The sequence below is a fragment of the Globicephala melas genome, chromosome 8 (genome assembly GCF_963455315.2).
Source record: "Globicephala melas chromosome 8, mGloMel1.2, whole genome shotgun sequence".
NCBI lineage: Eukaryota > Metazoa > Chordata > Mammalia > Artiodactyla > Delphinidae > Globicephala > Globicephala melas.
In genome coordinates, this window is record NC_083321.1 from 54,684,417 (window position 1) to 54,705,470 (window position 21,054).

General features: G+C 36.2%; 1 protein-coding gene across 1 annotated transcript in view; it reads right to left on the reverse strand.

Moving 5' to 3' along the window:
* Nucleotides 1-21,054, reverse strand: part of RSF1 (remodeling and spacing factor 1) — a 172,172-nt gene that overhangs the window by 125,745 nt on the left and 25,373 nt on the right. Inside the window, exon 2 of the mRNA XM_030835968.3 lies at nt 3,228-3,319. Coding sequence (XP_030691828.1) covers nt 3,228-3,319 — 92 coding nt within the window. The remainder of the gene's footprint in view (nt 1-3,227; nt 3,320-21,054) is intronic.

Sequence of the window (21,054 nt, forward strand, 5' to 3'; positions counted from 1 at the left end):
TAAAGACCTACATATTTTGAAAGACATCCTATTTTCATGGATCAGAAAACTTACTACTGTTAAGAAGCCAATACTCCCCAAATCTATCTATAGATTATATACAATCCCTATGCAAATCCTAACTGGCATTTTTGCAGATACTGATAAGTTGATCCTCAAACTCATAAGGAAATGAAAGTGATGCAGAACAGCCAAAACAATTTTGGAAAAGATGAACAATTTCAAAATTTACCACAAAGTTGCAGTAATCAAGACTATATGGTACCAGCATAAATAACAACATGTAAGTCAACAGAATGAAAACTTCAGAAATAAACTCTCACATTTACGGTCAATTGACTTTCTACAAGGATGTCAAGGCAATCCAGTGAGGGAAAGAATGTTTTTTACAAATGGTAATAGAACAAATGTATATCTATGTGCAAAGAATATAGTTGGACTCCTATCTGAGAGTATATTCAAAAATTAAATGGGTTATAGATCTAAATTTAAGAACTAAAACTACAAACTCTTAAAACAAAATATAGAATTAAATCTTCATGACCTGGCTTGGGCAACAGTTTCTTATATATGACACCAAAGCACTAGCCACATTAGAAAAATATTGGACTTAATCAAAATGAAAACTTCCATGCATCAAAAGATATTACACAGAAACTGAAAAGACAACACACATAATGGGAGAAAATATTTGCAAACCATATATCTGGTAAGGGTCTAGTATGCAGAATATATAAAAAAAACTTTAAAAATTCAAAAACAAGAAGACAACCAATTAAAAAATGGACAAGGATATGAATAGACATTTTTCCAAAGAAGATACACACAAAGTCCAACAAGCCCATGAAAAGAAGGTTCAACATCCTTTAATCATAAGGAAAATGTAAATCAAAACCATAATGAGATAGTACTTCATCCCCACTGGGAGGGCTAAAATCAATCAGTCAATAATAAGTGTTGGTAAGGTGGGATGTGGAAAAGTTGGAACCCTCATAGGTTCCTAGGGAAAAACGTTGGAGCTGTTTTGGAACAGTCTGGCAGTTCCTCAAAAAATTAAACAAAGAATTACCATATAACCCAGCAATTCTACCCTAGATATATACTCAAAAAACTGAATCACCTGTCTACCCAAAAATCTGTACACAAATGTTCATAGCAGTACTATTTATAATAGCCAAAAGGTAGAAACAAGGCAAATATTATAAACTGATAAGCAGATTAAATGTAATATTATCCACACAATGGAATATTATTCAAGCATAAAAACAAACAAAGTTCTGATACATGCTACAACACAGATGAACCTTGAAAACATTTTGCTAAGTGAAAGAAGCCAGACACAAAGGCTACTACAGATTCTGATTCCATTTATATGAAACCTCCATAATAGGCAAATTCACAGAGTCAGAAAACAGATCAGTGGTTGCTAAGGACTGGGGGAAAGGGGAAGTAATTGCTAATGGGTATGAGGTTTCTTCTGGGGCGATGAAGATGTTCTGGTTTGGATACTGGTGATGGTTGCACAACCTTGTGAATATACTAAAAACACTGAATTGTACACTTTCAAAGGGCAAATTTTATGTTATGTGAATGTATCTCAATTCAAAAAAATTGAGCTAGAACCTGCAGTTATGACCATAAAACTAAAGGGGTTTATAAAATCATCTTGTCCCAATTACCACATTTTATGAAGAAACTGAGATACAAGGGGGCAAAAGGAGATTATCCGTGGACCCAAATTTTGTTTACAGTAGAGTTGAGATTAGTATACAAGATATTTCTACCTCAGTTCTCAGAACATATACAAAACAAACCAACCCACTTTAATAAACAGATTTACAAACAACTACACCCTTTAAAATGTTATGTTAAAAACTACTGTCCTGAAATTCTAGCACCTCTTTTTAAGGTCCAGACCTAGATTGTTAATAAATATTTTGTTAAAGGCAAAGCAGCAACTTCACTGGTATCCACCCCCTGCCCCACTGGTATGTTTAAAAGGACTTTAAACAGTTAAAACTTTGCTCATTTATTATCCACAGTTTAATATAGTTCAGAGATTTAATTAAATATTAGTTAATCAAGGCTTTTAGAAAATCACACAGCATCAAATTTTTGAAATGCTGAGCCAACTTTCCAGGGCTTCAAACTTGTGCAAAAGTATTGAAATATATCTCATCTCATATTGGGCTTTTCAAAAGTTAAGACACTCCTACCACTTGCTGAGCGTTCAGGTCTATGCCTCCTCTCCCTGAATCTGGGGAGAACTGTGGTTGCTTCAACCAACAGAGTACAGTGAAAGTGACCTTTTCCAAATTCCCAACCCAGAGAGTCACTGAGCTGATTAAAATGATTATTGTTTTATGTCACTTAATTTAGAGTGGTGTGTTACACAGCAAAGATAACTGAAACAGCACATGTGATTTTTTATGATAAGAACAAGCAACTCCTGTTCCCTGATGGTTCCTCTTTTCATAGCACTCTACAATCATATGCACACGCCTGCAAAAGCAGTATGAAAATATATGTATACATAAACATACACTTTTAAAAAGACGATAAGAAAATTACAGGTTTTCGATCGCCTAAAAATGTAACCTAATATTCTAGTATGTTAGAGTTCAAAATATCACCCCCCTCCCTCACAAAATTGTGTGGATCTCAAAAGTTTGGATGCAATTCCATCCAGACAATTTTCCTGAATGGTCGTGCCCTTAATAGGGTTTATCCTAAAGCAATCATTTTCTGATTACCCAAGTTGTTCTCATTAAGGATAGGTTTGGCCTATTGCTAACTTAGAAGCCTTCCATACTGACCTAAAGGTCTTTGGACATTTTACTTTTTAAGTAAAAGACAAATTTTGGCTCTGTCTACACATACTATGTGATCTCAAAGAAAAATGACAACTTTGTTGGGCCTCATCTATAGCTTAATTGAGTTGATCAGGACGATTTTAAGAAATCATGAAAGAAACTGAGAGAAAACATGAAAAAGTCCTGAGCACAGTGTTTGACACAAAAGATAACACCTCTGAAATCTAACTTTGGGACTCTAGACTATTGCTTAGTAGCTGCAAAAAAGAATCACATACCTGTAGTAATCATATAGATTTCTGAGTCATATTTTACAACTTTTAGGAGACCATTTTAAAAATCAGAGCATATTATGCAACATAACATCGATTTATGCTAGATAGAATATAGAGAAGGTGATTTACAAATATTTACCTTGATCAAATATTTTTCCCATCTATCTGCTGTAACAGATTTGCCAATCTTCCTCATCAACTTCAAATGGAGCTCCACCAATTCTTTAGGTACTTAAAAGGAAGAAAAAATACTGTTAGCCAGCAAAATAAAACATTTGTAAACATTTAGGATCATAAAAAAAGAACTTTCTTCAATGCTGAATACTTTTTCAAAATAGATGTTGATTTAGTTATCTTTTAGAACTCTGAATCAGAAAAGACTAAACTAGGGCAAGAAATAACTGAAAACTACTTTTTAAAACATGAACAAGAATATTCATGTTTTCTTTCAAAACATCAACAATTAAGAGTGAACTCTAATGTAAACTGCAGACTTTTGGGTGATAACAATGTGTCAATGTAGGTTCATCAATTTCAACGAATGTACCATAGTAGTGTGGGATGTGGACAGTGAGAGAGGTTGTACATGTGCGGAGGAAGAGGGTATATGTGAACTCTCTCTACTTTGTGCTCAAATTTTTTTGTGAATCTAAAACTGCTCTAAAAAATAAAGTCTATAAAAAATACCATAAAGTAAAATCACTTAACTATACAACTAAAATTTCTACTGTGTTTCTCATACCACATATTTGGTTTCTTGACTGAGATTGCAGACCAAGACACAGATTCACAGAATCAGAAAGGAATCAACGAATATAAATTCCAAATTGACAGATATCTCAGAAATAGAGTCTAATTGGTTTTCAAGCTGTTGAAGAAAACTACTCTTCTGACCCATCCCTTATCTAATGTGCTAAACTCCTCTATAGCATCCCTATAAATCTCTGCTTGACAAACTACAGGGACAGAAAATTTACTTAACCTTCCAAAATTCTAATTATTAGAAAGTTACCCTTACACAAAGTAAAAAATCTGCCTCCCTACACCTTCCTCCCATTTCTTGCTCTTATTCTCTAGTTTCAAAGAAAATACTTTCAATTCCTCTTTTATTGGAAACTTCAAATATTTGAACACAGCTGTATCTTCCCTCAAGTTTTCTCTTCCAACTGTAAACAACCAGAGTTCCTCCAAATATCCCCTGGACATCATCTGATTATATGGTATAACTGTATTAATTAGACCTGAGGGAAATAAAGGACACACACATTTAGCAATTCCCAAATACCAAATACTGCTAGTAACCTAAGAGAAATTACATTTATACTATCTAAAAAGTTTCCCTAATCAAATACATTAGGGAAATATATATTTATTTTTACCACAGAACTTCCCGAAGTCTTAATTGATTAGTCTTATATAAATAGTCTTATATCCCTATCTTGGATATAATCTGCAGCATTCCCTAATATATTTGATCATGGAATCTTTTTCTGTGAAACACACAATACCTTGTAGTATACAAGTGCTCTGAAGTACAGGTTGGGAAGTGATGGACTAATTTTTTTCATTCATTCTTTCAGATTCTTTATGCTCCAGTAAAGCCACTTCTAACTTGAAATGACCCTGAAGCATAAAAACATTTCACTATTCAACAAATTTCTGTGGGTCCACTATTAGTAAGCAAGAAATAGTCTCTACCTTTAATGAGCCTACTTAAGGGAGTCTTCTCTGGGGTGGGGGGGTGGGGAGGTAAATGGTGGGTGAGTTGGAGGTAAAGGAAAGAAGCAGGGGAGGGATGATTACAGATGAGTAAACAGACAATCAAACTAAGCCAAGACCAGAATACACAGGATTGAGGGTGGAGTGGAGAAAAGGGGGAAAGGACACTGCTTATGAAAGTAACAAATACAAAAGGCTGAAAAACAAAGTGAGCATGGAAGTGGAAGCACTCAGAAAAGGGGTACGATCATGAAGAATCTTATAAGAACAGGCTACAAAGTTTACATTTTATTAAAAAGTTTAAGTGAGAGTGCTCTATAATTTAGAAAGATCTCAAAAACTGAACTGTAGGAAAACAGATAGCTTTTATTTGCTTATTTGTTTTAGGAGGTGGTGTGCAGGGTAGAGACGATATAAATTCAGGAAAATATCAATCCAGAAAGATGGGAGTAACCTGAAGGCAGAGGTGGTACCAAGAGAAGTGGGGGGATTTGAGATATGTTTAGGAAACAAATAATAAAACTTAGGGACTGGCTGACTGAGCAAAGGGAAAGCATCAAGAAAAACTGAGGCACTGAATTAGGCAACTGAGTAGATGCCAATGACAATACATCAGGAAGAAAAAGACCTGGGCTCAATTCTCAGCTCTACTACTTAAGACAAGGAGACCATGATTCTGGTCAAGTTCTTTAAACAATGACTCTCAAATTCCTCGTCTGTAATAAAGGGTTGAACTGGCTATCTTACAGTTTTAAAAACAGGAAACATTATACAGGGCTTCCCTGGTGGCGCAGTGGTTAAGAATCCACCTGCCAATGCAGGGGACACAGGTTCGAGCCCTGGTCCGGGAAGATCCCACATGCCGTAGAGCAACTAAGCCCATGCGCCACAACTACTGATCCTATGCTCTAGAGCCCACAAGCCACAACTACTGAGCCCACATGCTACAACTACTGAAGCCCGCGTGCCTAGAGCCCCTGCTCCACAACAAGAAAAGCCACCGCAATGAGAACCCTGCACACCACAACGAAGAGTAGCCCCTGCTTGCCACAACTAGAGAAAGCCCGCGCGCAGCAACAAAGACCCAATGCAGCCAAAAATATATAAATTAATAATAATTAAAAAAAGAAAACATTATACAAAACTAAAATACCTTTATTTTCACTTCTGTCATGACATTTGGGGAACCAAGGTCAGTTTCAATTTCTTTTTCCTTTTCCCCAAACATAGTAGTCTTAATGATTCTACCTTTCTACATCTCAAACCTGCTCCCTATCTCCCCCAATTTCTCTATGATATCATTGCACCTTCTCACTTCAGAAAAACAGGTATGGATACTCTCCTGTAACCAAAGCAATCTTTAAAAAAAAAAATACTGCTTTCATGTCACTTCCCAGTTCATAAATATCTTTGATGGCTCCTAGATACTTATATAAACTCATCTAGATTTCTTACCCTAGCCAAAGAGTCCCAATATTCAATTTCAACCTAACTCTCCAATCCTTCCCTCTTACTTCTGCACTGAAATGCTTGATTCAAGTCATTCTGGCCTGTTCACTATCCACTAAGCATACCCAGTCTACAACCTATCTGGGCTTTTATTCAAGCGCTCCAGTTTATTGTTTTCTGCCACTTGAATCATATTCATCTTTTAATGTTGGGTCAATAAAAGCCCTAAAAGTCTCTGGGATACCTTTCCAATGATTCCAGCAACGTCTTTTTCCTGGGAATGCCCACAGTATTCATATTATCTATATCACTCATTTATCAGGTAAAAGCTCTGCACCTGTGTTTTATGCATATCCTCCACATCACAGACAAATGAAACCACAAAAAGTTTTGATGCAATTGGTACTATTTTTAAAAATCCAAGAGGACAAAAGTAAATATATGCAAAAAATGTTTTTCATCCCACTTCGCAAATATAGTCATTCTTGATTTAGACATGTAGAAGTAGATTTCTTTATTAAAGCATTGGCTGTTACACAGTACTATCCAATAAAAATATAAAATGAGCCACATAATTTCAAATTTTCTATTAGTTCATTCATAAAAGTAAAAAAAAACAGGTCAAAATTAATTTTAACAATTTATGTTATGTAGCACTATATAGCTCAATGTTATTTCAACATACTATCAGCATTTAAAATTTCAGACTTTTACTTGACATTTTACTTATTTTTTTAATTTATAACTCAATTAAAATTATACATCATTGACATATCACAGTATTACTTTCAGGTGTACAACATAATGATTTAATATTTGTATACACTGCAAAATGATCACAATAAGTCTAGTTACACCCACCACCATACATAGTTACAAATTGTTTTTCTTATGAGAACTTTTAAGATCTCCTTGCTTAGCAACTTTCAAATATGCAGTACACTATTATTTTTTTTCTTTTTTCTTTTAGTACACTATTATTAACTGTAGTCACCATTCTGTATATTACCTCCCCATGACTTATTTATTTTATAACTGAAAGTTTGTACCTTTCGACCGTCTTCAACCATTGTACACTTTTGGGGTGATACCTAGTATTCAAAACATATCATTTTACCCTTACAGCATATCTCAATTCACCCTAGCCATATTTCAAGTGCTCAAGGGCCACATATGGCTACTGGCTACTGTACTGGATCACACAGAGCTAGCACGTTTAAACCTAAAATTTAGAACTCACAATTTACTAACAATTTACTTAATTTTTTTTTTTTTTTTTTGGTGATACAACTGACATATAACACTATATTTAGTTTCAGGTGTACAACATAATGACTTGATATTTGTAAATACTGCAAAATGATCACCACAATATGTCTAGTTAACATCCAATTTACTTATATTTTTTTGTTACAAATAGAACTGACAGGCTAATAACCTTATGGACACTTGTAGCTCTTAATATTTTGCCAGTCAATAAGAAGCAGACAAAAACTTCAATAGAAAAGTTAAATTGAAAATATTATAATTCCCATACTTTGCATTCTCTAAACAGTGCAGTCTATATCTGCACTTTTCAAAACAGCAGCCATTAGCTACATGTGACTATTTAGCACTTGATATGTGGCTAATAAAACTAAGGAATTAGACTTTTAATTTTACTTATTTTTAATTAACTTAAATAGCCACATGTGGTAAGTGGCTAGGGTTTGGGGCAGTGCAGCTATAAAATATCAATCATATTTTTTAAACACATGATCATTTTCTATAACACGCACTGACGATCTATAAATTCACTTATTTATCACCTGGAACATTTCCTAAATAATTTCATTTTGAGAACATTAGGTAATTATTAACTTCCTTCTAAGAATTATCTATTAACCAATTTCATGTCATTCTGAAAAATACAGGTTTTGTCCCAATTGAACCAAGATCTCTACCTTTTCACATGACAGATTTGATATATAACCTTTAACAGACACGTTTCTTTCACAAGGCCTCAAGAAGGTGAAAGGTTCTGAAGCAGAAGAAAAGGTCAGGTGCTGTGTGAATTCATGAAGGGCCTGCCAAAATGATGCAGGTATGAAACAGCAGTAAGTGGTTAGGATCCCAGAATGTATTACTGATCCAATCACCCAAAGATGTTCTATAGTTACGTTTTTCTAAGCATCTTTCCAGCACCAAGCCTTAAGAATGCTGCTGCTTCTGAAATTCTAGTTTTATTATGTACAATTCTCTTTTTAATGGCAGAAATTTACAGCTGGTCATAATAACTAAATTACGTAATTCCTCTCATTTCTCATTGAAGTCTTTTACTTAAACTTCCTCTACGGTTGTAAGCAGCGATACACTTAGAGTCACAACACAGTTTATTTTATGTAGGCCATTGATAAAAGAACACTGATTTCAGATACAGGGATTTAAGTATAAGCTTACAAAAAGATTTTAACTTACTGCCAGTTTCTACAAACTCTGTTGGGGGAGCACAGTTTTAACCATAATGACACTGGTCCCACAGTCCACTTGATCCTTGAAGTAACTATTATGTTTTTATATACCTTATCTGCAAAAAGTTCATTTAATCAATCATCTTAAAGTTTTCAGAAAAGCAAGAAAAAAAAGAAGTCTCAAGACTATGAACTAAAACTTTGGTCATTATCTGAAAAGCTACAGTTTATAGATGCGAGATGCCAGGTAAGTGTAATATAAATCACTAAGCTCAGCTTTCCATTATTACCATAATGGAAAAAAAAAATCCAAGAATAGTTGTTATGTAAGCAGGCAAACCAAGGGGTTTCTAATGCTCCATTTAGGTTTTGGGTTTCATTTAGAATCATACTGCTGTTCCCATATAGGTAAAGAAACACACCAAACATGGCTCAGATTATTTCAGAACCAAAGCCGTGAAAACATCTCTGCTACAAAGAAAGTAATCAGTGTACTACTATAAACATCAGTATGGCTGGAGGCTCGAATAACCAGCATTCAGCACCTCTTCCTGAAGGAGAAGGTAGATGTTTATGGGGAGGAAAGACCTCTAGGTAAGATGATGTGAGCCACCCTCACATCAGTCAGTCTTTAAAGGGTTACTCTTTCCTTATATGTACTTGAAAAACAGCATCCTGGCAGAGGGAATCCGAGGTACTTGAGGCAATGGCTTCCAATAACATACACCTCCAACTCTAATCAGATAATTCTATTTCCCTTCTCTCTTTTCTCTCTACTCAATTTAATAATCATGGGAGGGGTGGGGGGATGGGTAGGGAAGGAAGGAAAGAGAGACCCAAAACAAATTTTAAAAGAAAGAAATAATGATATCATGGTATTTAAGGAAGAGGAGGGATTTTTTTTCCCTCAACATCTTTTCCTCCAATTATTTTAAATCTAGTGAAAGGTTGAAAGACTAGTACACCTGTCACCTAAATGCACCAACTGCTAACATTTTAGGTAAACATTTTTACACAGGATAAAACCATCAGCAAAAGGTTCTCTAATAAAAAAAAGAATGAAAAGCAGCAGCCAACCAAACCAAGGAAGGGAAGAACATGCCAGGCACAAGGAAATGCCTGTAGAGAAGACCTGAGGCAGATAAAAGCTTCCAGTGTGGCAGGAAAGAGAAAATGGTAAAAGATGCCACTGAAGAAGTAAGCAAAGGTCATATCTTATAAAGCCTTGAGGTTCGTGTAAAGAGTTTTGATTATATTTTGAGTGTAATGAGAAATCAAGGGAGGAATTTAGGAAAGTTTCCTGATCTAAGTTTTTAAAAGATCATTCTTTGCCTAGGCTCTGCTTCATAATAACCTAAGCAGCAGAGGACAGATGGAGTTACAGATGAAACAAAATTACAAAATTTCACTGAATCTAGGTGATGAACATGTGAAACTGCATTATACAGCTTTCTAACTTTGTATAAGTGGGGAATACGACTAGACTAACTAGGAGGCTAGTGCCATACTTCAGGCAAGAGATAATGATGGCTTGGACGAAGGTGGCAGCAGTGGAGATTTAGAGAAGTACCCTCAAGGAAAACTGCAAAATCTAGGAAATTTCAAAATTTCTAAAATATTTTCTAACAAGCACCTTCACCAATCTCAATCTGAGAAAGTAACTACTATATATCTGTCTTCTATGTGATTTCTATTGATTTGTTCATTTTTTTTTTTTTTTTTGCTGTACGCGGGCCTCTCATTGTTGTGGCCTCTCCGTTGCGGAGCACAGGCTCCAGACGCGCAGGCTCAGCGGCCATGGCTCACGGGCCCAGCCGCTCCGCGGCATGTGGGATCCTCCCAGACTGGGGCACGAACCCACGTCCCCTAGCATCGGCAGGCGGACTCTCAACCACTGCGCCACCAGGGAAGCCCCTGATTTGTTCATTTTTAAAAGCAGAAACCACAACTTTTTGTTTGATTAGTCATGATTTAGAAAGACAACATATACACACAGACATTTAATAATAAAGTTAAATAAATTTATGTGTACCGTGTCTTATTTCTCATACTCTTCATCATTTCAAATGTTCATACTGCACTTAAAAGCCTGCACTTAATATTTCAACTAAGTATTCTTTTTTTTTTTTTTTTTTTTTTTTTGCGGCACACGGGCCTCTTACTGTTGCAGTCTCTCCCGTTGCGGAGCACAGGCTCCAGACGGGCAGACTCAGCGGCCATGGCTCACGGGCCCAGCCGCTCCGCGGCATGTGGGATCCTCCCAGACCGGGGCACAAACCCATGTCCCCTGCATTGGCAGGTGGACTCTCAACCACTGCGCCACCAGGGAAGCCCAACTAAGTATTCTTTAAAACTGCGTTACATGTATATTATGAAAAGCACTAGAAAGAGTCAAGAGAAAGAGGTGCAAACCTCAATTTTCTCATCCATAAATGGAGTTGTACCAGATGATCTAAAGTCTTCCAGCTCTAATATTCAATGTCCAAGTCTAAGTATTGAGGCAGGTATTTATTTGCCTTAGAATAACACAGCAGTCGTCATAGGATTTAGCATTTTTGAACTGAAAGCACACTATCTGATAAACTAGAAAACTTAGCAACTAAGATGTGATGTCAATTGCTCAAGGTCGAAGAGAGCCCAAGCAAGATCCCAGACCTCTGGCCTTCCAATCCAAGGCTCTTCCTAATGTTTCTTAAAGTACCAAATGGATGGAGGAATAGTTCAGAAGACCTGACTTATGAATCAAGCCACCCTTTCGGCATAGCTCAGTATCTGGGTTTTTATCTTTTACCTTGGGTTGTTCCTGCCTATGCACTCTGAGGCATTAACCATTTCTAAAATGTAATCCAGCTTTCTGTAACAACAGAAAGACTGCTACTCCTCCTCCCAATCCATTCTTTCTTTTTTCAACAGCTTTATTGAAAAGTAATTTACATACCATACACTTCATCCTTTTAAAGTACACAAATCAATGGGTTTTGGTATGTTTTATGATTAATGTTTAAATTGCGGTAAAATACAAATAACATAAAATTTGTCATCTTAACCATTTTAAGTGTAAAATTCAGTGGCATTAATAACATTCACAAAGTTGTGCAACCATGACTGCTGTTGCTGTTTTCCTATCCGTTTCCATAGTTAAAAGTTTTGAAACAGTCACTTCACTTCCAAATTGCTTTCTGGAAAATTTACAATTATAAAAGTAAAGTCCACTACAGTATATATTCTCCGTGGGAGCAATACTGCACCCAAGAGGGCAAAAACTGATCCTTGAGGAGGGCAAAAAATCTCAGATATGGTTTACAGTTCTCAGCAACTTAACCCTACCTGACAAAATCTTACCCCTTAGTATTTAAATTCTCTTGCTAGGGAAAAATTAATTTTAAATTAAAGTTTTCTCTTTAGGAGTGTGATCATGGGAAAAAGAAAAAAAAAAGGTTGAGAAACACTGTGCTTTAGAATTCAAAAGCAAACACTGTTACTCAAAATGTAAAGCACCATCTTTAGACAATGCTCAACCTGCGAAAGAGGCTGTATCCACTGAAACCAAAGCCAAGCTGCAAACTGCCTTGCTACCCCACGAGAACTGATTTTATCCATAATGTTAAACACAATAATGGGAAAAATTATGTTACAATTTTAATATTTAAATAAAGCAGAAAACCAAGCATGCTAGCTAAAAAATTGTTTTAAATTTATCCCCAATACTGATAATTAAGAGAGAGTAAGAATTAAGTATAAAACAGGAAAAGAGAAAGAAAATAAAGGTAGGCTCTTTGACATCATATAGTCTTAACTACCTTTACAGTCTCACTTTGTAATTACCTATCATCTATCTCCTCTTCTTCCTCTCTGCCACCCTTAGATGTAAGCTCCAAGGTAAGGGTCAGATCTATCTGCCTTTTTCATTGTTGTATTCCCTCCACCAAGCACAGTTCCTGGCTCATTCAACTATTTGATGAACTAGAATGGGACAAGAAAATAAAGGACAAGGAAAGCAACAGGGAGAGATGGAGTGAGGAAATTTTAAAAGTTCTCAGACAGCTAGAAAAAAAGAAAGTTCCTTTAGGTGTGAAAGAAAAATTATCTGAAAAGTATGTAGGAAAGTGATGAGGGAGATGAGATGAAAAAGATGGCAAAAGTGGCTTTAGAATTTCAGTTCACTGTGTGAGCCATCTGGCGACAGCACTAACCCAAAACAACTTATTGGCAGGGTTTTATTTCCCCTTTTCTCTCCCTTTTGAGGAAAGGGATGTAAGATGTGAATGCTCCCATGGACATTTGTATACAGGAGTCAATAATGAAGTCCACAAGTTTAATTAAATAAATACCTATATAGTGATTTCCTAACACCAGACCTCTGTAAAGTGCTGGATTTCTATCCCCATCATGTATGTTCCGTAGTATTTAAAAACTTAAAAGCACACTAAAAGATGCCTTTATGATTCAATACCACGATTTTAGGTGTTAGGAAATCAGTTTGATGTTTCTTTTAAAGACCATTCTGCAGATCTATGAACTTAAATTAAAAGAACTATATCTCTTGGGACTTCCCTGGTGGCGTAGTGGTTAAGGATCCGCCTGCCAATGCAGGGGACACAGGTTCAAGCCCTGGTCCGGGAAGATCCCACATACTGTGGAGCAACTAAAGCACGTGTGCCACAACTACTGAGCCCACGAGCCACAACTACTGAGCCTGCGTGTCCTAGAGCCCGTGCTCCACAACAAGAGAAGCCACCACAATGAGAAGCCCACACACCACAATGAAGAGTAGCCCCTGCTCACTGCAACTAGAGAAGGCCCATGTGCAGCAAGGAAGACCCAATGCAGCCAAAAACAAAATAAATAAGATAAATAAATTGAAAAAAATAACTATTTCTTTATGAAATCTATGTCATCTTTATTCCTTGCTAACAAGTGATCATACTTTTCTTTCAATCAACATTCATTTGACAAGCAGAGATAACGATATAAGTAACATACCATGTCATCTTACAGTTTCCTAAAATCTTGGCAGAAAGCATAACAAACGAATTCACTGTAACTTCTACAGTTATTTCAATAAATGAGAAAATGTACATGAAAACACTTTATAAACCATAAAGCAATAAACAAACCAAAGTTACTGTTATTCACCACCAGATGGTGATCATGTCTTATTTAAAGCAAATGCTGACACCTTATTCAGGGGCCAGCCAACTGACTATTAAAAATTATTAATAAGCAAACCAGGTTGTCTGAATACAATACTGGTGATTTAAGTATGTTCAATTGAAACATCAGCAAAACAATAAAAAACAGGTTCTGCCTGAAGATTTCTGAAGGAGCTGATCTCTTCTTATTCACATTTGATACAATTTAAAGAAAAAGACAACAGGGCATGTTTTCTGGCAGTCTTATATGGGTTATTTAACCATTCATACCACCTTGATCCACCCTAACGTGTTATTTTAAAGCAAATTCCAGATATCATGATTTCATCCACAAATATTTCACTGTGTATCTCTAAGGGATAAGGACTCTTTAAAACTAAGCATAATAATATTATTACCACCTAAAAACTAATAATTCTTTAATGTCACAGAATTTCCAGTCAATTAAACAATTTTAAAACATTTTCAATTAACCAAGAAATAAAACTGTATTTTTTTGTTACCTCTGTAGCAGATGCTGGCAGCACCTCACCTTTATCCCCTCAGCACTTATGATTCCAGTACAGGCCAACCTGCAAGCATGTGCAAGTCTTCACATGAGGGTTTTTTCTGACTACAGGGCAGGGGAGTTAAGCATTCCTGAGGGCATCCCTAAACCAGTAACTGAAAGAGCTCCTTAACCCCTTTGCTGGGATGAATCTGAGGTATAATCTACACTGCCTTTCAGCTCAACAGAGGATTTAGTCCCAGTAGCCTATAAAATAACATACTTGAAAACACATCCCATATTGGCTTTTTTTCCCCCTTTCCAGTATCACTTCCCCTGCCCTTGTCAGTGTTTCCTGGCATCAGTTTCCAAATAAACTATTTGCACTCACGTTTCTGTCTCAGGGTCTACTGCCTGGGGAATCCAACATAAGACAACCTCTTAATTTTGAATGAAAGCTATGGACATCCTAAGAAAATGTAAACATAAAAATTTCTGTAAATATGTTCAAAGAGTTTAGAGACAACCCAAAAGACATACAAATATCCCAGTTTAAAGAACCCTTTCTCCTACAGGTTCAGGATAGTCAAGATCTTAATGTGTTCCACTGAGATTGTTCAGTTATGTTGAAAAACTAACATCCCCACCGCTTACTCTTCATTGTTGGCAAAGAAGCATCATTATCTCAATCCTCAGTTCTTATGTGCGTAACAATCTAACTGAAAGTACACCAACTGCAGGCTTAAGTGCTACACTTTAAAGAAAAAAAAAATGTTCCTAGAAGGAATGGTTTACTAAGACTGGGTCCCTTGAAAAGCCACAAAATGTGATATTTATGAGTATTTTCATTTATATATGACTTTTTTTTTTTATATATGACTTTCAATGGTTATTTTTTTTAAACTGCTGCTGGCCTCAAACAACAATTCAAGTAAGAGTAAAGGACTTGTGAAGATTTCTTTTGAAAAATCAACTTGGGGTGGGGGGTACTTCCCTGGTGGTCCAGTGGATAAAAATCGGCACTCCCAATGTAGGGGGCCCAGGTTCGATCCCTGGTCAGGGAACTAGATCCCACATGTATGTCGCAACTAAGAGTCTGCATGCTGCAGCTAAGAAGTCCACAGGCTGCAACTAAGAAGCCTGAATACTACAACTAAGAGCCTGCATGCTGCAACTAAACAGGCCGCAAGGAAGATCCCACGTGCCACAACTAAGACCTGGTACAGCCTAAATAAATAAATAAATATTAAAAAAAAAAAGAAAGAAAGAAACCAAAAAGAAAAATCAACTTGGGGCAGTCATACTAATAGTATGATAAAGTCCCCTCTAGCTAACACACACTCCTCCTCTACCCTTCTGAAAAAAGTTCTATGCACTCAGTTTCCATTTTCTCACCTGTCCCATTTGCTCCAAACCCACCACAATCTGACTAGTTAAATTAAATGGATGCTTTAGTCTTTGCCTTAATTTGGCAGCATATGACAGCAGTGATCACAACTTCATTTTTGAAACTTGGCCATCCTGTGACACCACTTTTTTGATTTCTCCTCTTATTTCTTTGCCCTGTTTTGGATTCATTTGCAGGCCCACTTCTGCCCTTTCCTTGAAAGCTGGTTCTATTTTAGGACTTCATTTCTTTTGTTCCTAAGATATCTCATCCATCCCTTCATTTCAACTTAAATATGCTGTCTCACTCTACTGGTTATGGATATGTTCAAGTAACAGAAAACCTTACCAGAGTGGCTTCACAAATATAATGGGTTACTTTTTCTCATACAGACTTCTCTAGAAGTCCAGACTAATGAGTTGCTAGTTTTGGTTTAATGGCTCAACAAATCCACCATATTCAACTTCATGGAATACCCAAACATTCCATGCTGTTTCTAGTCTTTGTACCTTAGCATGTGCAGCTCCCTCTATCATCAACCCACCTCTATTCACCCTCAGAGTTGTTTGGTCGTCACTCCTTAGGAAATCATTCTTTTATCCATTCTTTGATTATTCTTTTACCTTATCAGGATTAAGTGCCCCTGCTGGATATTCCAAAATGATTTTGCTTATACATCTCACTGTATCATAAATGCCTGTCTGATCACCTCTATCCCACATTAAATAGGCCTTTATCTTCAGCACCTAGGACAGTGCCTAGTGCATACCATACATTCAATAAGCACTTATTGAATGAATAGATGATGTGGCCTTTAAAAAAATCTATTTTATTAGAGAAATGCTAATCAAAAACTACAATGAGGTACCACCTCACACCAGTCAGAATGGTCATCATTAAAAAGTCTACAAATAATAAATGCTGGAGAGGGTGTGGGGAAAAGGGAACCCTCCTACACTGTTGGTGGGAATGTTAATTGGTACAGCCACTGTGGAAAACAGTACGGAGGTTCTTCAAAAAACTAAAAATAGAGTTAGTATATGATCCAGCAATCCCACTCCTGGGCATATACTCAGGCAAAACTATAATTCAAAAAGGTATATGCACCCCAATGTTCACAGTAGCACTATTTATTGATACAATAACCAAGACGTAGAAACAGCCTAACTGTCCATTGACAGATGAATAAAGATGTACTACATATATACAATGGACTACTACTCAGCCATAAAAAACAATGTAATAATGCCATTTGCAGCAACATGAGTAGACCTAGAGATTATCATACTAAGTGAAGTAAGTCAGAAAGAAAAAAACAAATACCATATTATAACACTTATATGTGGAATCTAAAATATGACACAAATGAACTTACCTATGAAAGAGAAACAGACTCACTGACATAGAAAACAGACTTGTGGTTGCCAAGCAGAGCGTGGGGGAGGGATGGATTGGGAGTTTGGGATTAGCAGATGCAAACTATTATATATAGAATGGATAAACAACAAGGTCCTACTGAACAGCACAGGGGAACTACATTCAATATCCTCTGATAAACCATAAAGAAAAATAACATGGAAAAGAATGTAAAATAAAAGTTTAAAGTAATTTATTCACAAACATGAACTCATAACCCAAGCAACTGGTTGATTAGCAAATGAATAAACAATAATATACGTTTCTTGCTCATACTTAAAGAAGCAGACAGAGAAACAGATAAATTTCTAAAACCTTTAAAGGAAACATGTAAAATAGACTATCCATCTTGGCAATGTGCATTTATACCAAGCAATCAACTATACCCATGCTTATCAATTTACAAATTGCCAACCATAAACTTGCCTTTATGAATGATTAAGTTTCCTAATGTGACAAGAGAAGAAACTAAGATAAGCAAAAAACAAACAAAAAACAACAAAGAAGAAACCAGAAGAGACTATGACTAAACAAATGGTTGCCTTGTGACCCTCTTCCTAGACAGTGACCCCACTTTTAACCTGAGGCAACCACTGATCCGCTTTCTGTCACTAAGATCTGTCTTTTCTAGCGTTTCACATAAATGGAATCATATAGTATGTACTCATTTTGTCTGGCTTTTTAAGCTCAGCATAATGTTTCTGACATTCACTCACGTTCTGCATGTATTAGCAGTCCGCTCCTTTTTTACTATAAATAGTATCCTATTATATGAATATATTTGTTCATCCAATCATCTGATGAACATTCAGGTTATTTCCAGTTTGGGGCTATTACAAGTAAAGCTGCTATGAACATTTGTGTACAAGTCTCTGTGTGGACATACATTTTTATTTCTCTTGGGTAGATAGCAGTGGAAACTGATAGGCTGTATAGTATATGTAGGTTTAACTTAATAAGAAACTCCCAAACATTTCGCCAAAGTGGTTGCACTATTTAATCTTCCCACCATTATTGTATAAGAGTTCCAGTTGATACACATCCTCACTAACATCTGAGGTATAGTGGGTCATTTCAAAAGAATGTATCTTCTGCCATGTTGGGTAGTGTTCTAGAAATGTCAGTAACATCCAGTTTGTTGATAACATTGTTCATGTCCTATATTCTGACTGATTTTCTATCTAGTTGCACTATCAATTACTAGGAGGAGTGCTGAAATTTCCAATTATAACTTTAGATTGTGTGTGTATCTTTCAGTTCTGTCAATTTTTGCTTCACATTATTTTAAAGCTGTTACTGGGGGAAAAGACACTGTCAGAATCATCACATCTCCCTGATAAATTAACTCCTGTAGCATTGTTCTGAAGTTTCCATTTTCTGATATTAGTATAGCTATTCCAGCTTTCTTATGATTCGTTTTGCACAGTAGAGCATTTTCTATTCTTTTATTTTTCACCTGTAACCTTCTAATTAAAGTGGATTTTTGTAGCATATAGTTGGGTCTTGTTTTTTTTATCCAGTCTGACAATCTCTTTTATTTAACTTTAACTAAAACACCACAGGTGGCTAGTGTACAGCCCGTGAACTAAGAATGGTTTTACATTTTCTAAAGGTTGGGGGTTAAAAAAATAAATAAATAAAAGGAAAAACAGTATTTTGTGTAACACATGACAATTACATAAAATTCAAATTTTAGTGTCTATATAAAAAAAGTTTTAGTGGAGCACAGCCATACTTATAAATTTATGTAATATCTATGGTTACTTTCATTCATGCTACACTGGCAGAACTGAACAGTTTCAAGAGACACTGTACTGATCACAAAGCCTAAAATATTCTTAATATCTGGCTTTTAAAAGAAACTTGACAAACCCTGATTAAAACCATTTATATTTAATGCAACTATTGATATAATTGGATTTAAATCTACAATCTTACCATTTATATTCTGTATATTCCACCATTTCTTTGCTCCTTTCTTCCATCTTTTCCTGTTTTCTTTTGGATTAACTGGGCACACTCTAGCATCTCATTTTATATCTACTATTGGCTAACTAGGCATACTTCTTTATTTTAATATTCAGTGGTTGCTCTAGGTTTTACAATATACATCTTTAACTCTATACAGTGTACCACCAATGATATTCTCTTACTTCACAAAAATGTGAACACTTGTTACCCTTACAACACCGTAGTACTTCTATTTCCCTGCTGTCATCCTTAATACTATGGATGTGATACATTTTACTTCTACATATGTTGTAAAACTTACCATAAATTATGATTTTTGCTTTAAACAGCCAATTATCTTTTAAGATGTTTAAAATTAGGGAAAATGTATTTTATATTCAAACATATTTATCATTTCTTGCACTCATCATCTCTTTGTCTAGATCCAAGCTTTCATCTGATCCATTTTCCTTCCATCTAAGATGTTTCTTATTGTATATTTCAACTAGCTAGTAATAAATTCTCTGGTTTTATTTCTCTGAAACGGTTTCTATTTCACCCTTGTTTTCAAAGGATATTTTCCTGAATATATAACTATACACTGACAATTTTTTTTTTTTTCCAGTACGCGGGCCTCTCACTGTTGTGGCCTCTCCTGTTGCGGAGCACAGGCTCCGGACGCACAGGCTCAGCAGCCATGGCTCACGGGCCCAGCCGCTCCGCGGCATGTGGGATCTTCCCGGACCGGGGCACGAACCCGTGTCCCTTCCATGGGCAGGCGGACTCTCAACCACTGTGCCACCAGGGAATTCCCTATAATAGTTATTTTTAACATCCCTGTCTGCTAGCTCCATCACCTCCGTCATTTCTAATCTGTTTCTTTGGGTTGATTTTTTACTGGTTATAGGTTACCCTGGACGTGCTTCTTGCAATGTCTAGTGATTTCTGCTTAGATGCTGGAAAATATCAAAGTCACACTACTGTTTTTGAGTATTTGCAATCACTCCACAGAGAGCTGGGATTTGTTTTGGCAGGCATTTATTTACAGATCCATTTATCCCTCTGAGGACTTTTCTGTCTTTACTACATGACAAATCCAGTGGGGTCTCCACTGAATGCCTTGGGTGCTCCAAAAGACCCTTCACTCTGGTCAGAATTAAATGTCTCCTGCATAAATTCGGTAAATGTTCTGCTAGTAATTCCCTGGATGTTCACTGCCTAGCCTTACAGCGTTTTACTTTATGCATTCATGACCTAGTATTCAGCAAAGATTCAACGTGGCCCCTATAAACATTTCTGGAGTTCTTTTGTTTGCATAGTTCCTATCTTTTCAGAAACTGGCTGTGCAACTTCTAGCTGCCTAAGTCTCTCCAAAATCCAATCTGTGTCTCCTCAACTGAGTGAGGCTTGCAGCCTCATTAGGCTCCCTCTCCCTGCTTCTTCAATCCCAGACAGGAAGCCATGGTAGTTGTAGAGCTCATATTCCTATTTCCCTTCTCTCAGGGACCACAGTCCTACTCTGCCCTATCTAATAAAAGACGGTTCATATATTTTGGTCCAGTTTACTATTTGCGACAAGTGGGTAAAGACTCCTTATTGCTCCATCACGGCCAAAGATGAAATTCCTCATTTTTTAAAACAAAATGGAAGACATATGTATCTGAGCAGATCATACAAATTTAAAGAAGAATGAATTATAAATGAATCTATTTTTCACATGTCAAGTACCTAAAAAGAAACAATAGGGGTATCAGATACTGGTTTCTAACATTTCCAAAAAAAGAAAAGGGAATATTGGATCCTTAAAACTTTAGACGTGTCTCCATTATGAAGAGGCTCACAAATTAATAACTTGCCCAGCTCACACAAATATCAAGTGGCAAGGCTAAGATTCTAACCCAGCTGACAGTAAACACCATGTTTTCACTCTACACCACATTGTGTCCCATTATTTC